This window comes from Onychostoma macrolepis, chromosome 20, assembly GCF_012432095.1.
Source record: "Onychostoma macrolepis isolate SWU-2019 chromosome 20, ASM1243209v1, whole genome shotgun sequence".
Taxonomy (NCBI): Eukaryota; Metazoa; Chordata; class Actinopteri; order Cypriniformes; family Cyprinidae; genus Onychostoma; species Onychostoma macrolepis.
Genome location: NC_081174.1, coordinates 21708627 through 21726944, shown reverse-complemented (window position 1 = coordinate 21726944; position 18318 = coordinate 21708627). Strand labels below are relative to the sequence as shown.

The following is an 18318-nucleotide window of genomic DNA, read 5'->3' as shown; positions in this document are numbered from 1 at the left end:
GTTTTTTTTTCTTCAAAATGTCATTGCAACCTCATTTTACTCTCCTCTTGCAGCAAGTTTAGCTCTATAATGCAGGAAGAAAAATGTTTTGTTGTAGTGCTTTTGCATGTACTGCATTCAAAAACGTGATTTTCAAAAAGCATGAAAAGTGAGCAAGTTTGCATGTTCAATGTTTTCTGTTCAATTTTAATAAACTCTAATAAATATTCCATTATAACATTATTCCATTATTCCATTATTTTTACTAACAGATTTTTTGAAATGAAATTATTCACATGCAGTTAATATGCTGCATTAAAAATATTAAAAAGAAAGCTGTAAATATTTCATGGATCTTCTCTGCTGAGTCGGCAGAGCTTGGCGTGAGCTCTCTGCACGTGCAGCTGGAGTCTCATGGGTGTGGGGAGACCTTAAAATAGAACAAGAGACGCCAACCACCTGCTGTTTCACTCTCTCTGACATGCACTCAAACCTGACCTCTCTACTTTCCCCTTCCCACAATGCACCAGGCCACAGCAACAGAGACTTTTTTTTAACTCTCACCACCAGATACTCAGTGTAGCTGGCATGAGATCAGTGCCTAGTACTTTGTGTGTGTACTGGTTTTTTGTTTTTGAAATGATACATACACATCCCATTATAACCCTCAGGGACGTTTGCCAGTAAAACTGTGTTTGATAAATGACAGCACTCAGGAGCAGCTGTCATGTATCAATCGCTCTTAATTATTTGTGTAGCCTATATGGGTCAGTAGGACTACTATTTGTTTTATCAGGTTCATTTGAAAAGGTCAGACACAAAAATAGCCTAGTTTTGGCACTTGCACTGCATCCTTGGGCTTTGTTTTCACACACAAAATTCAGTTGTGAGTATCAGTTACCAGCTAAGCAGTACTATTTTACGTCCAATCGTGCATAAACGCACATTTATCGAATTAATCAAAATTAATCAAATTGTTCAATCAAGTCTCTGAAGACTGTTGGATCATGTATGCTGTAAAAGTGCATGCATAAATATTATATCCACCACAGGAATAAGGAAATTCTTCTATTTTGCATTTTTTAATTTTATATATATATATATATGGTCACACTTTATTTTAAGGTGTCCTTGTTACAGTGTATATTTAAGTACCGAGTAATATTAATTAACCATATGTACCTACTATATGGTTAGGGTTAGGATTAGGGTTACTTGCATGTAATTATGCATAATTTATTGTTATTATAATAGTAAGTACATGTAACGTGTAACAAGGACACCGTAAAATAAAGTGTTACCATATTTTTTCATTACATTCAAAAAGTTTTGGTTTCATTATCACAGATTTCAATGTGATCTCAGACTTTTGGACATTTATATCACTCTACATGCAATAAAAATAAGTTTAAACATAGTGATAAACTCTTTTTGTGTGTGTGTTCCATATTGGTATATTAGAATGTGGACAACAGCTGCTAGACAGTCACCTTTACTTCCTCACTGTAACCAGACCCAACCAGAGTCATCCAGTCTACCACTCTACCCATAATCCAGTTTTTCCAGTGCTGATAGTCAGTTTGTGACAGCTGCAGCAGACTGCTGATCCATATTAATGTTGTTTATTTAAACAGAACCACATTTCCAGGCTGCAGTTGTTGTGCACTGCAAATGTATAGATGACTGGCAGTCTGCAGGCTATTTTAGGCCTTTGCATTTGCCAGCAAAACAAATGCCGCAATACTAGAATACACCTGTGCGAATGCTTATTGTCACCCCCAACAGAAAGAAATTGTCCTAAAACAGGGGAAAATTAGTGACAGATATAATGTTTCAATATTAATGTTCTTTTTAATGTATTGTTTACATTTCATAATTGTTTAACTTTGCTAAAATATAAGAAATGTGGCAAATAAATGTTTAATAATTTGTTGACAAAATTAATTGGTTAACTTTCCCTCAAGGTAACAATCATGTCAACAGCTTAATTCATAGTAGCCCAGCGATACTCACCCTGCGGTGGACATCCTCACTGCTACTGTCCTCAAATTTCTGCTGGAAACGCTCCTCCAGGAAGTAGATGCGAAGCTTGAGGCTGAAGTTCTCCTTCTTCAGGTCATTGAGGTGCTGTGAAATAGTACGGTAGCCGTTAAACATGGCCGCTCTTGTCACGTTGGGGTTCTCAGACCCCTCATACCTGTGCCATACTGTCTAAATCACACGCTCTCTTTACATGCAATTAAAGATATCTAAAACAAGCTAACGAAGATGTAGTAGGATTTCTAATACTAGAACACAACATCAACATAAACTGCATGAACTGCAAGTGACACACTGAGGGTCCTCCTCCTGAAAGGGTGTGTGCAGAAGGAGGGGTGTCAGACTGATATGGGGGGGTCTTTTTTTACTTCAACAGCCACCAGAAGTATTAACTGTAAGGATTACAGGCATACTTGATGTGTTAACTGATCTGGATAATAAAAAAGACAGGGGGAAGAGGAGGCTTACGTGCTAAAAATCACTGACAGCTCATTCCATTCAACTAGATTCAACTGGATTTACAACTGCCATCCTTCATCTGACAATTTTTACTAAAATTAAACCTGTTCCTCAAGTTTCTCTCAAACTGTTTTTGCTGTGAGCTTCAGTATGAATATGAATATGCATGAATGCTGTCCTTTTGATCAACACCATTTGGGTTGACTATATCTGACTGCCAAGCACACCACAAAGATTAATTTCAACAATATGCTGACATTAAAAACATTTCTTTTAGATAAAAGAGATATTTCTATAGATTACTAGAATGTAAAGTGTTTTGATTAGAGCAAGGAAAAAGGAAGAAACATCTGAAATGTTTCTTAATATATTGACAGTTTTTCATTTTAGAAGTTCCACTTTAATTTGACAAGGACACATTAAATTGATCAAATTGACATTTAAGCCGTTTATAATAAACTCTTCTAATTAAAAATCATTTCTGAAGGATCATGTTACACTGAAGACTAGAGTAATGGCTGCTAAAAATTCAGCTTTGCCATCACAGGAATAAATTACTTTTGACAACATATTAAAATATAAATTACAGTTAATTACAATGATATTTTACAACATTACTGATTTGATTGCATTTTTATCAAATAAATGCATAATTAAACATTTAAAAATCTTACAGAACCCATACCTTTAAACGGTTGTTTACATTTTTTAAAGTTATGAGCTTAATACTTCACATGACTAACAAGAACGACCCACTTAGAGATTTACTTACATGTTAATATGCACTTTATGTTTATTTGTTAATGTGTTTAACCATAGGAGGGCAGTATGGCTCTTAACTCTGCACAAAGTGATCTTTAGTAAGACTTTTCAGGGTTATTTTCAGGAGGTATCCTGTACCAGCTGTCACTGAGGAATTCTGGAATGGGATACCAACAACAGGCTCTTCGAACCCCAACCAACATATACATTAACAAGCTGCACACTTATGCGAGACACGTTCACTATTTCTCACAAAAAAAAAAAATAATAATTTCATAAAGACCCACATTCTATATGCATCTCTGGTGGGAGCATCTGCCTTCTGTTCCTGTGGTTCAAAATTGTTTTTGCTACATAAAAAATGACTGCACAAAATAGCACAAATCAATAGATGGCTTAAATAAGGGAAGCTGAATATGACTGATTTCATTACAAAGGGAAATTTCATATGCACAAAAGCACAGCAGACTAAACTTCAAAGACTAGGATTGACAACTGGAGCCCACTAAAAACTCATTAGGGACTCACACATAAATGTATTGCTCTAGGTCATTTAAATGTAAGGCAAACCCTATTCGTTAAAATCTGGATTCAGTCTTACCGACAAATGCATTTGACTTTGTTAGAGGCAGTGAGCCTGGATTATACATAAATGATTGCGTTGCTCAGGCTGTCAGCGAGGGAACTTGAGTTCTGCAGGTCTGAGGTTTTCCGTTGTGGGGGGAAAATGGGAGGTTTGACATGTTTGTAAAGAGACACATCGGCGTCTGGACTCTGTCTTTCTGTCACTGCTTGACGGGGCAGAGGTCTGACATGAGAAGACCAAAGACAGTGAGCTTCTGTGTTGTACTGAGGTTCATATGCACGCAATCTCTAGTGCTGACTGACTGACTGACTGACGCTTATTGACTGTTTTGATATTATGAGCAAGTTAATGGGAACTGGTTTTGAAACGGTCGTTTAAAGGATTACACATGGTGAAAAAATGCAAATGAAGGGATTTGTCTGCCATAAAAATAATACCAGATGACAAACTGTACAAGCGATATGGAGTTCTGGTTAGAAATTAGGAATGAAAGTATATATTAATCATTACTAGAAGCCATTAATCATCATAATAACTAGGTATAAAGACAATGAGCAACAAACACAGTCAGCAGGTCCTGTGATATTTCCCAGACTCACAGTACATTTAAATCCAAGCCTTATTAATCAAATTCATCTTATGATTACAATCTCTTAAAAATACAACAGAAAAGCTATAAAAGAAATGAGGAGTTTGCAATGAAGCGCATCTAATGAAGCCAGGCTCGTTCTTGTTTCTGTGCAGGAATGCATTCATTGAACAGCTCTGTCTCCCTCATTTGCATTTACTGTAGACGGTTTAACGTTGCCATGGTGCCTACTGTCAGAGACACTCGCTTGCTGAGTCCCAAATGCTGCTTCACTTCTCTCATGTCTCATCAGTATCCAGCAGTTTGTTTTGCTTTTTTTTTGCGGAATACTGCAATGACGAATGCATTAAGGATTGTAATGTAATGTGAGAAGATGACACGGTGCCAAAAGACACAAACACAAATTTAATCTCTCGTTTTCTTTTTGTATTAACAAATGAGATCACTTTATAAGCCCTGAGTCTCCTAGACAGCAGTGAGATTACATGAAGAACAAATGGAGACTTTTGCTTAAGTGTGCTGCATTTTATTTGAGAAAAATTGTTACAAATGTTACAAAATGTCTTTCAAATTGACTTTTTTTTTTAAATTTTAAATTTTCTATTTATCAAGGAATCCTGAAAAAAAGGTTAAAATAAATGCAGTCTTAGTCATCATAAGGTAAATCTATACTATTTTGTTTAATTAAATAAAACACCAAAATCGATCATTTTAAATGTGACAAGTTAATTTAGGCATCGCAACATTATAATGCACAGTATGAAAAATAAAGATTGATTTTGATATTACTTTGAGTGTTAGGTGATTGCAAATGAAATCTAAATGTAAAAACAGGCAAAATGAGGCATTATTCGTAATACCAGCTGATATATGTCCTATAATAATTCATTTCATAATTCTACGATCAATTAATGAGCAACTGCTGAGGAAAAACACAAACAAAGCATAAAATGTGGCAAACTAAATCTGACACCCTTCATGTAGTGAACTATTTCAGCTATTAAATGATAAATGAGACTGAGGCAAATGTGGTCTTTGGGCTCAATGGGGAAATGCCTTTAGATAATGCTATAAAAACATATTAAACAGCCTGATGTGCTATAAACATGCTGAACGCCTGCAACGTCTCTCATCTGATACAAATTAAATCCAGAACAAATTATTTTAACTACAATTTTACAGTTCAATAAAGGCATCAATTATTTTGGACCATTTCTGTGTTTATTTGAATCTTGTAATTATGATGACCGAAGCACATGGCTGATGTGTTTGTGTGAAACTTAGCCTGACAGGCTAAGCCTGAGAGGGTTGAGAGCTCAGAGCCTGCGCTCTATTTAACACAGACATAAATCAAGCAGAAAATCAACAGTCACGGCCACTCCGCTCTACACAGCTGAGAATCTACAACTACTGTTGTATCACAACATGTAGTGATTGCATTGAGTCACATTACATCTGACGGATGAGCGCAGCAACAGTTCTTCACTGCATTTTCATGTGTTTTCTGCCCTTAGAGGGTTTTCTGAAGCTGATCTTGCAGAGGCCCAGATTCCACAGCCAATTCCACGTGACATCCTTCTTGTTGCCATGGAGACTGAAAAGAAGGATGGAACGGAGGTGGTTGGGAACCTCTCTTTGAGTTAGATTCATGCTATTGTTTTATGAATAAAAATCTAAAACATTTCTTCTCAATATGCAAAAAAGTTAGAGTTAGGGAGATTGTGCACCCAAAATTGAAAATTCTGTCATCATTTACTCATCATGTGGGACTTGCTTTCTTCTGAGGAACACAAAAGAATATATTTTGAAAAATGCACATTGAATAAACAAAGAAATTCTGTTAGGTCCAATTTTTTTGCATTATTTGGACATAAAATATTCTTCAAAACATCTTTTGTGTTCCATAGAAGTAGAAAGTAATTTAATTTTCAGTCTTTTCTTCACATAAAAGTACCATATGGCTTCAGAAGACTTGAAGTACAGCATAAGAGTCATGTGAATCACTTTGATGGTGGATATTTTGTTTTTCATGTTAGAAAGAAGGTCATACGGGTTTAAAAATGACATAAATGAGGACTGAATTTTCAGTTTTAGGTGAACTCTTTCAAACCCTTTTTCAATTCCCCCTATGCAACCTCTGTTTTTTTTCCATTCACAACTCCCCCTCTTCCTCTCTCATTGGTAAATAATTTCCAGATGCAATGGCACAGGATGGTGCTAGTGGTACATGTACAGCGGAGCCTCAGTCCGTTTGCCAGCATCATACTGAGGCGAGGGGAGAGCTTTTCCACAGTCTATGCCAGGCCCAATGAGTCTAACACGCAAGTACAAGCACTCCCAGACAAACAAGAAAGCCATACGCTGGACGTTCATTTGAAAACACACACTCCAACACTGCTATACAGAAAGCAGGTTCTGTATCCAAACCAGTACCCTGGCCCCCTACAGTGGGGGATACATTTTTGTGAAAAAAAATCGAGGTCCCTCATATTGACTTCAACAGTTTATTGGAGGAACAGGCGTCATTTATGAGGCAAAGTTGCCTTGGGAACTAACACCCAAGGAGCTAATGGGATAAACGATGCCCAGTGCAAAGGTAAAGGTGTCAACAGATGTCGCAGAATAGCTAGCTATATAACCCTTCAAAAGTCAGTAAGACTTTTAAAATGTTTTTAAAAGCAGTCTCTTCTGCTCACCAAGGCTGCATTTATGCGATCAAAACAGTAATATTGTGAAAAATAATAATTATTTTAATGTTTTAAAATGTAATTCATTCCTGTGATGGCAAAGATTAATTTTCAGTCCATGTCACATGATCCTTCAGTAATGATTCTAAAATACTGATTTTGTGCACAAGAAACTTTCTTATTATTATCAACAGTGAAACCAGTTGTGTTTCATAAATATGTTTTTAGAAACAGTGTAGAAAGTTCAAAAGAACAACATTTATTTAAAATCTTTTGTAACAAATAAAGGTATTTACTCTCAGTATTGATCAATTAATGTATCCTTGCAGAATAAAAATATAAATTTACTTACTGAAACTTCTAAGAAACCAAAAACATTCAAACCTTCAAGAGACAACACTTTGATACTGAGATACTGCACAGCTCAGTTGGTTTCCAGCTGCTTTCTTTGCAGTAACTTCTAGAGGAAATGAAGTTAGAATATCACATCCTGGTGCCATTTACGCATCCAAACCACACATTTTAACAGTGAGATTACTTTTCAGCTTGACACTGAATACCAGACTAGAGCCTCTTGGCCAAAGATCTGATGCTCCTGCCAGAGTTCCCCGGCCCTTGCAGGGTTGTGATATTTTACCCAGGGAAATGTGGACGTCCCTGGGCATGGAGTGTGACGGATGGCTCTCAGTGTTGAGCTCCAATCCACTCAGCAGACCGATACTCCCGCTGAGACCCTGGGCTTCGTTTCAGGCTTCAGCACAACAACGGCTGCAAAATGATCAAACTACACAAGATGACTTATTCTCATCTCCGACTTTGTCTGTTAATTTGTTTACTCACATCTTTCTTCCTTTCGCTAAATTGCAATTAATGCTAAGCCTCTTCGCTGTGACTCACAGGAAATACATCATTCATCATCTCTTCGATGGCAGCACATATTACGTTCTGATAGAAATCGATTAATTATTTCCACATCTGTTTTCAGTAATGAGAGGAAGGACAGTAATCTGAGTTTTAAAGAAAGATTTAGCTCCACAGTCAACAACATGAAGCCATCAGAGAAAACAGGGTTTACTTCATCATGCTGAGTGAAGCGAGCCTCTGGTTCTTTCAGAACATCTTAACATTTAAGCCTCACGTTCATGTTTGATGTCTTGGAGACCCCAAGGCCCTTTTGCTAACTTAAAACATACTTCATGGCCTTTATACCATACTTCAATACTTCATGACCTTTCCTAATCTTGTGATAACCGATTATAAAGTACATGTGATAACATGCTTTAAAATTAGGCCTATACATGAAAGCTGCAGGCCGAATAGGTGTTGATGGTTTTCTATGCCACATTGGTCATATTCTCTCCATTCCTAGGAGAAAAAAAGTATATGAGAGAAAGAGAGAGCAAATTAGGGGGAAAACAGAGAGATGGAAAGTTGTTCCAAGGTGTTACTGCACTGGCAGAAGATCTAAAACCTGGCACTTTCTCGCTCTTATTGCTCTCTCTTTCCATCTCTTGTGTCATCCGTCAAAACACATTCAGAGGTGTGAGTTCTGAGTTCCTGCCAGGGGAGGAAGTGATCTCAACATCTCTAGTGGAAACAGAGGAATGCAGAAATAAGCAGTGGGTGCAGGTAAGTTATAGCAGGCTTCACCTATCCCAGAGGTTTACAGGCAGGTGCAACTGAATCAGCCGGTGAAGGTCAAATATATATTGGGACCATTTCGAATATGAAACACTGAACCTTAGACCACTTTCTTTTTTCTTAATTTTATATTACACTGTAAAAAGTGATAAGTTGACTTAACTTAAAAAAATTGAGGAAACCTGTTGCCTTAAAATTTGTAAGTAAATGATAATTAAAATAATAAGTTAAGTGAATTGTCAAGTTCACTCAATTTTTTTTTAAATTATTATTTACTTAATAATTTTAAGGCAACGGGTTTCCTTAATTTTTTTAAGTTAAGTCAACTTATCACTTTTACAGTGTACTTATGTATTATGATTGACTTTTTACAATTATTTTTAATCATAAAGATTTTTTTGTCATTTTAGTTAATTTCCTTTAAAAAAAAAAACTACACTGTCGTTCAAGGATGCATTAACTAAAAGTGACAGTAAAGACATTTATAATATTACAAAAGTCTTCTATTTCAAATAAATACAGTTTTTTTCTATTTGATCAAAGATTCATATAAAAATTCATCAAAGTTTCCACAAACATATTAAGCAGAGCAACAAACAATGATAAGAAGAAATGTTTCTTAAACAGCAAATCAGCATATTAAAATGATTTCTGAAGAATCATGTGACACTGAAGACTGGAGTAATGATGCTGAAAATTCAGCTTTGCCATCACAGGAATAAATTCCTTTTTAAAATATACTAAAATTTATTTTAAAAGCCTTATAAGCATTAGAGACACCTTCAAAAACAATTTAAAAAAAAATGTTCCAACACCAACAACAGTGTTTTAATATACTGCACATTATTGATTCAAATGCAAATAAATGCATACATACATAGGCTACATCAACAAACTTACAGCATTTAGCATTGACGTCAAATCTGGACAAATCCGTCCTGACTCCCGATGCACAATAACGTAATGTAAGCAAACAAGAACAATTGTGAAGCATTAAATAATTTAAAATTAGATAAATAAAACACACTGTTTCTCATACAAAGCTGTTACTAAGAGGTTCTCATCACTGTATGGTTTTGCTATATCGACAAGCCTATCTCATCTCAAATGAAAAATCACTTAGTGAAAGAATAATCACTTATGTTTATGTACACATAAAAGTCATTATAAAACAAATCAAGTCACTGTGATCATACCAGCCTTCCCAAATGAAGTACAACAAAAAGCGACTGAGATTGACTACTGTGTCACAAGCTATCCAGTGAGGCATTTTCCCAGAGCAAACCATAAACACAGCGAACGAGACCTCCTCTGCGCAAGCATTTCATGTTACAGGCTGAATTCTGTTTGGAAGAAGCAAAATAAAACACTGGTTTTTCGATCGCACTTCAAAGACCAAATCTGCCTTTAATTCAGCGTGTTTATGGTGAGACTAAATTATGGGATCAAGTTCAACCAGCTCCGAAAACCGCTGCCAATTGTCATGGACTTTTGCATTGGATGCTATTGTCCATGTGTGACGTACAACACAATTTCCCCTCAAACTCTCTTTGTTTTCTGTCTATTTCTGCTTAACATGATTGGGAAAGTTGCTTCGAATCAAACAGAGCTCAGAAACAAAGAGAGCAGTCATTCTTTAAAACCCAGAGCATGTGAAAAAATGCCAACAACCAGACCTCCACAGGTCACTGCAGACTTCCAGCATGTCTGTGTGGATTCACTGACTGAAAAGAGAAGTTACAGGCCTTTGAAATATAGACGACACAGATTTCTGCAGTCGGAACATATGTGTCCTTTATAGCTGATCTGGGTACAGTGTCAGTTTTGAACTTTTAACAGCTGACTTTTAAGCACTGCAACTAAGAGAACACATTGGGTTAGTTTAGAAGTACAATTCCTGGCTTTCAAAAATAATAAAACATTTTAAATATTTATTCTATTCTTCAGTATCATTTTTTCAAATTAGAATAGATTAGAATTAAATTCAACTAGTCTATCTGAAAGCAGGTTCACTGTGCGTACAATTTTTTTTGCGTACAAACTACTAGTCTAATACTGCTAAACAAATACAAATACAAACATGGGTTTGTGTTTGTACCAGTGAATGTACCAGTATTACTCTGTCCATACAGATAAATGGCAATATACAATCACAGACCTTGCTTTAAGACCACAAAGGATTTATATATAGAACACGCTGATGCGGAAAGGCTTCTGGAGTGCTCAACATGCTCATTGTACACGTGTGCATAAGCAAATCCATGAGAGATATTGAGAAATACATAATATATGCACAGGATGATGGTGCCTGACATATTTCAATTATACTTGCCATATATCATTATATATAATTACAGAGCGACGCTTGAGAGCACTACTGTCAAACACTGAGTACTCAACTGAACAACAGACCATCTCCATCTTTCGTGGCTTCCCTCTTTCAAGCTTTTATGAGAATCAGCGGTCAACATATTCAGCCAAGCGCTTCTTGCTTTTGCCACAGAAGTCAAAGGCTTTTTTTAATTTGGCTTGTGAAATGCAACAATGCATACTTTTATGATGGTACGGAGAGAATCTCTCACACTTGCACTAAAAAACAATGTTTTTAAGAAGTTTTTATGTATTTAAAATTTTATGGTCAGTACTGCATACCCAGAAATGGTGCTGTGCAAATTTATATGATTCTTGTGAATATTTAAGCTTCAGGAAATAATTGTAAAAATATATATATACAGTATATGGCAGACAGTCTACAAGTCTAACTGGATTGAGATTTAAGTAGTTTACAATTTAAAAAAAAATAAAAAATCTTAATCAGATTAAAACAATCTTGATCTGATTTATTCTGTCTCAGTTGGATGCTTAATTTAGGAGAAGTGGAAAAATAGTCTGAAATCCAATTAGACAGAGTAAGTCAACCCCCGGCATTTCCTGACCAGCTAAATGTTTGATTATAAATATCAACAAGAATAACACAAACACTGGCGCAGGAGAACCGTACGGACTCAGTGTGGCTCCATGACTGAGCCATGCTCTTCTTAATCTTACCTTCCTGAAAAATTAAATAAACGTTCATCTGGTTCCTATTACTGGCGCATTACCGATAATTGGAGTGGTATTTACAAACACCGCTATTCCATCCTCCCAGGCCTGTCGTGGCCCACCGTTTCTACAAATCCAGCCAGAAAACGTAACGGCCCTGTGCTTCTACCGCACAGTATCATCCCCTGAGCTCTGAGTGCTTTAACAAGGGTTTGATGGTTCAATTCTTGTATTTCATAGGCAGTTAGAATATTTTCACAGGGGGTATAAGGGCACTCGAGTTAGCTCATTAAAGCAGACGTTAGGTATATTTTCAAAATCGGATTACGGCCTCGCCTGAGAACATGCAGGCCTGTGTTTGATGTCAAAACTGGACCGAGATCTCAAAATATGATCTCACGGCCTTTAAGTTTCCCCCAGGAAAGAGTGCCCCTGGTGAAATTAGTATTATTACCATTCCAAACTACCACGCCGGAGCGCAGGCACGGCGCAGACAGAGAAACTAAAGAACATTTGAGCACTGGCAAGATGTCAGAAAATGTAACTGCATAAACTGCAAAACCTGAGTGGGCCAAGGAAACAGAAGATGGAATGAATGAGAAAACCACCAAATACTGGAACAAAACAGAGCTGTTTAAAGAACCCAACAGCAAAACATCTGGAGTAGAAACAGATTTAACATTAATATTAAAAAAAGAGCATAATTCTGCTACACCCAAATTAACAATGAAACTTTAAGAAAATAAGCCACACTTAAAATATATATTTAAATTAGTGCTGTCAAATGATTAATCACGATTAATCGCATCCAAAATAAATGTTTTTATTTACATAATATATATGTGTGTGTACTGTGTATGTATATATAAATACAAACACATGCATGTATATGTTTAAGAAAAATATATATATTTTAAATATATAAAATATAAGAATATAAATATATAAATGTACTGTATACACAACATGTCAATATTTTAAATATATATACTCTATGTGTGTCTATTTATATATAAGAAATAAATATACACGGTACACATACATATATTTTTATACTTTTATTTTGGATGCGATTAATCGTTTGACAGCACTAATTTAAATATAATATAATACAATAAAACACATAAATCAAATAAAATTATATATATATATATATATATATATATATATATATATATAAAACCTTTTAAATATATAAAATATAAGAATATAAATATATAAAATATAATATATTTATATTTGATAAATATGACAATAATTATTTATAAAATATTTTTATCTATTTACTAACCTTTACAAAACTATTTGCTAAAAAGCAAGCACAGATAATTAATTAAATAATAAATTTTCTGAAAAGTGAAAGAAGTTATCAATCAAAAAAAAGCCCTGAGAAGTAATACATGAAAACAGCTGGTCCACATAATTAAACATTTCTTTGAGATTGCTGTATGCATAGCAATACAGAAGTTTAATAAAACCAACTACATAAAACTCGCTTTTGCCTTGTAGAAGAGACCCAAAAGCAGTCAGTGGGTCAGAGCACAGAGTTGTGTGTCACAGGCCTGGCCTAAAATACTCGCTCCTATTTACACAGTGACTCACTACACTGATATATGAGTGCTGGCATACAAAAAAGACAGGTTACATTTAATTAAGAACAGTTTGCTTCATGATTTAAAAGCCTTTTTGAATATGGAAAAAAGACTCGGCCGATCTTTCTGTCATTCAGGAATCCGACCGCAGCTCATTTATCATCTGAGGTCTCATTAAATCTGTAAATTTGAATGTTTCTTCATTTTTTTATCCAGCTCTGCCATGCAATTTGGCCAGCGACTGTCAAGATTTACAGAGTACAGTTCGGTTTGCTGGTTCTTTGACCTCAGTTAATGTCTTTGCTTTATTGTACAATAATTGCGGCATTAGGTCTGCCGCTAAGTGCTGAAGCAATTCATAAAAATATGGCTTTTGCCCCTCCCTGCATATTTTGTTTGTAATTGGTCCCATATGGCCTCAAGGAATAAAAATATTGAAATGGAGACAGGGGATGGCTTATGAATTCAAAATGGATCGCACACACTTATATACCTATAAATGCACACAGATACCATGACACACACTTCCTCTGGGAAATACACACAATACTCAACCTGTGAACAATGTGCATACAGCTCAAATAGAGATGATTTTACAGCAGAGGTTTAAAATCTGAAGGCAGAAATCAGGCAGCTTCAAACATACAGTGGGATCCAAAAGTATGAGACCATTACAGTGAAAACGTATCTATTTTCATTACAAATCATATTATTAGCATAACAATTTACAATATGTAAATTAATTAATAATAATAATAATATTTGGTTTGTCCTCCAGTAAAGGAATTCACATGGTCAAATCCACAGATTTATTTCTTTAATTAATAATCTAGAAATAGTGTAAATTTCTTATTCATTTTATATCACAATGTTTGCTTTCATTTTTTCTAAAAACTTAAAACTTGTTTGCTTAGCTTTAAATTAAATTTTGAATCCTGTATTTTTAATGTGATCTCGGACATTTTTCAGGCTTGTCAAAATACTAAATATCTGTACCAATTTCACAATTTCCAATATCAAATTTGATACCACAATACAAATTGTTCATTTTAATTTATACATTTTTAAAAATAGAAGGTAATTAATAATACAAGTATTAACAAATTCAATTGACCCTTTAAGTATTTTTTTTTAAATTAATGAACACGTATCAATTATGTGTTTGAAAATTTGAATGTTTTAAATCAATATCTACACTGTAAAAAAAAAAAAAAAAAAAAAAGTTGAGCGAACTTAAAAAAAAATTGTTTTACCAGCTTCAGCAGATTTTCAGCAGAACTTATTTTTGTGGGTGATTCTCCAATTTTTGTTGTATAAACTTAAAACGACAAGTTGAGAAAACTCAAAAATCTGCTGAAGCTGGTTGCCTTAAAATTTTAAGTTGGCTCAAATTTTTTTTTTTATACAGTGTAGTTATCGTTTCTGGGCTGGCATGTTTTGGTCCATATTAAAATGTAAAAACGTGTTTGTTTTTATTTGGCATTGTGAAGCTTGTTTTATAAACACCATAGTGAATACAAAAATGCGAATAGTTGTTTGAGCAGAAAGTGTGTTATTGTTACATATTTTAGTTCATTATCGATTTGGTATTGGACCAACTTACTGCCAAGATACCCAATTTATTTCTTGCTTGCATCACTGCAGTCTTACTCATACTTCACAATGTAACCAAATACACAACATATAGGGGTGATCTGTGAGGATTCAGCAAATAATACAGTAGAAAACCCTCAGTAAATTAACATGGTGAGTCCAATCTGTAGACAGACATGGTGCAGATTAGATCCAACACTACATTATCATCATCAACCATGACTGTCTCCATAATTTACACAGTAAGATGGCTCTTTCCCTCTGATGCGGACCACTGATTTACTACAAAGATCTGGCTCGAATTAAGCTGTCTGGCCTCGGTTCTCTCACTGTATGCTTGATAGTGCTGATCAGTGAGAGTGTGGGGGGAAAGGAAGAGGAAATGGGGTCAGGGGGTGGATCAAATATACGCTGTAGTTAAACAAACCAGTAGAGGGCAGTGCAAGACACTCATGGGGCTACATGTGCTTTCCACAGCCCAAAATTGAACAAAAAACCTCCCACACAAGATCCATAATCTTAAACATTTCCTCCCGCCTCCTCCTTCCAGGTTCTGTATAACTGCTATATTAGAAACGAAAGCAATTTAGAGATACTGTATCAAATATCACTCACATGTCAGAGAATAATAACCCAACAATCCAGATGAATTTGAGTGAGATGAGAGAAAGAAGAAAAAACAAAAACAAATCAAAAGATAGCTTTCCATATGTACAGATCGGGAGAGAAAGGCCACATGTAAGCAATTACACCAGTTCTGACTAAGCAGATATGAACCAGGAGGCTATGATATCCAGCATGCTTGGTAATAAAACTGAAATGATAACCTAAAAAGCCAAAAATGCACTTGAATACACCTTGTGTCTCAGTTTATAACATTTATCTCAATCATTTTGTGTATTCCCTCTGCTGGGCTTGTTTTAGTAAGAATTAGCAATTAAACCCTCAGTCATTTTGCCTTTGTGACATGAATCAGACATGAAGAGCAAAAAAAGCATGAATGCTTCAAGGCATGTGTTGCTCATCATGCAGAAAATTTTGACCTATTTTCTAAATAGAACCTAAATGAAGAAGTGCTGCAAAAAGCACAGAATCTCGAGAAAGACAAAACCAGCTCTTGTTTGTCCGTTGCCTTTTGAATTTTGCAACTACTTGCTGAAAGGTACATGGAGGGCCAGGCCTACAATGATCAGGTCTTGACTGAGCTTGTCAAAACTCCACACTTCTGCCAAGCCTTCAAAATAAGGGCAAAATAACAGATTAGCTATTGTAATTTGTACTGAGGTTTTAATAGCACACAAGCCATCTTTTCATATCAATTTAAATGGCCTTTGTGGTCGGTACAAAAAACCCCCCAAAAAAACAGGCAACCATATGCTTTCAATTTCTTAAATGCAGCAAAAAGGACTTTTTGAAGAAGTGCATTTAGATTTTTTCCCCCTTACTTTTAACTCTTCTACCTTCCAATCACACCCCACCAAGTTGTTTGACAGTTACAAATTATATTTTGGCAGATTCATGTTGCAAGCTAGTGTGGAAACGATTGGCTCTTCCAGCTGACAGATCTGTGGAATAGAGGTCGACTGTGTTCAACAGCACGAATGTTTCATCCATGGAGAAATGATCACTACTACTTCTTTAAATCTCACATACACATCGACACAAAGGTACAACACAAATGGTACTTTAGCAAAAATGTACCTGATAAGTAAAAACATTAGAACTAGGTATCAACACAGATGACCTGATTTGATTCAATTCTGATTTGAGTATATTTCTGCAATAATTTCAATTTTGCTTACATATTCTAATATACAGTATATATAGAAAAAATATATACAGGTGCATCTCAATAAATTAGAATGATGTGAAAAATTTCATTCTTTCCTGTAAGTTATTTCAAAAAGTGAAACTTTCATATATTTTAGATTCATTGCATGTAAAGTAAAACATTTCAAAAGTTTTTTTGTTTTAATTTTGATGATTAGAGCTTACAGCTCATGAAAGTCAAAAATCAGTATCTCAAAATAGTTTCAATTAATGACCATCCCTACAGTACAAATTCTGGGTATCTCTTGTTCTTTGAAACCACAATAATGGAGAAGAGTGATGACTTGGCAATGATCCAGAAGACGAACATTGACACCCTCCACAAAGAGGGTAAGTCACAGAGGGTATGAAAGGTGTGGCTGTTTACAGAGTGCTGTATCAAAGCATATTAAATGCAAAGTTGACTGGAAGGAAGAATTTGGGTAGGAAAAGGTGCACAAACAACAGGGATGACTGCAAGCTTGAGAATACTGTCAAGCAAAGCTGATTCAAACACTTGTGAAAGCTTCACAAGGAGTGAACTGAAGCTGGAGTCAGTGCATCAAGAGTCACCACTCTCAGACGTCTTCAGGAAAAGGGCTACCAAGCCACTTCTGAACCAGAGATAACGTCAGAAGCGTCTTACCTGGACTGTGGAGAAAAATAACTGACTGTTGCTCAGTGGTCCAAAGTCCTCTTTTCAGATGAAAGTAAATTTTGCATTTCATTTGGAAATTAAGGTCCCAGAGTCTGGAGGAAGAGTGGAGAGGCACAGAATCCATGTTGCTTGAAGTCCAGTGTGAAGTTTCCACAATCAGCGATGATTTGGGCTGCCATGTCATCTGCTGGTGTTGGTCCACTGTGTTTTCTGATGTCCACAGTCAACGCAGCCATCTACCAGGAAATTTTAGAGCACTTCATGCTTCCTTCTGCTGACAAGCTTTATGAAGATGCTGATTTCATTTTCCAGGAGGATTTGGCACCTGCCCACACTGCCAATGGTACCAAAAGCTGGTTCAATGACCATGGTGTTACTGTGCTTGATTGGCCAGCAAACTCGCCTGACCTGAACCCCATAGACAATCTATGGGGTATTGTCAAGAGGAAGCATACCACCTCAGCAGTGCCACAAACTGATCACCTCCATGCCACGCCGAATTGAGGCAGTAATTAAAGCAAAAGGAGCCCCTACCAAGTATTGAGTACATATACAGTAAATGAACATACTTTCTAGAAGGCCAACAATTCACTAAAAATGTTTTCATTTCTTATGTTTTCATTCATTTTTTGTCTCATGAAGTATTTTAATTTGTTGAGAGAGTGAATTGGTGGGTTTTTGTTAAATGTGAGCCAAAATCATCACAATTAAAAGAACCAAAGACTTAAAATACTTCAGTCTTGTGTGCATTGAATTTATTTAACACACGAGTTTCACAATTTGAGTTGAATTACTGAAATAAATGAACTTTTCCACGACATTCTAATTTATTGAGATGCACCTGTATATTTCTTTGTATATATTGTAAATTATAGGCCTAC

The 18318-nt window shown here is 35.6% G+C and overlaps 1 protein-coding gene across 3 annotated transcripts in view; it reads right to left on the bottom strand.

The window, feature by feature from the left end:
• pde4dip (phosphodiesterase 4D interacting protein) overlaps positions 1–18318 on the bottom strand; it is a 68292-nt gene that overhangs the window by 37168 nt on the left and 12806 nt on the right. For all 3 annotated transcript variants that reach the window (XM_058755192.1, XM_058755193.1, XM_058755190.1), the window contains exon 4: positions 1993–2106. In XM_058755192.1, coding sequence (XP_058611175.1) covers positions 1993–2106 — 114 coding nt within the window. The remainder of the gene's footprint in view (positions 1–1992; positions 2107–18318) is intronic.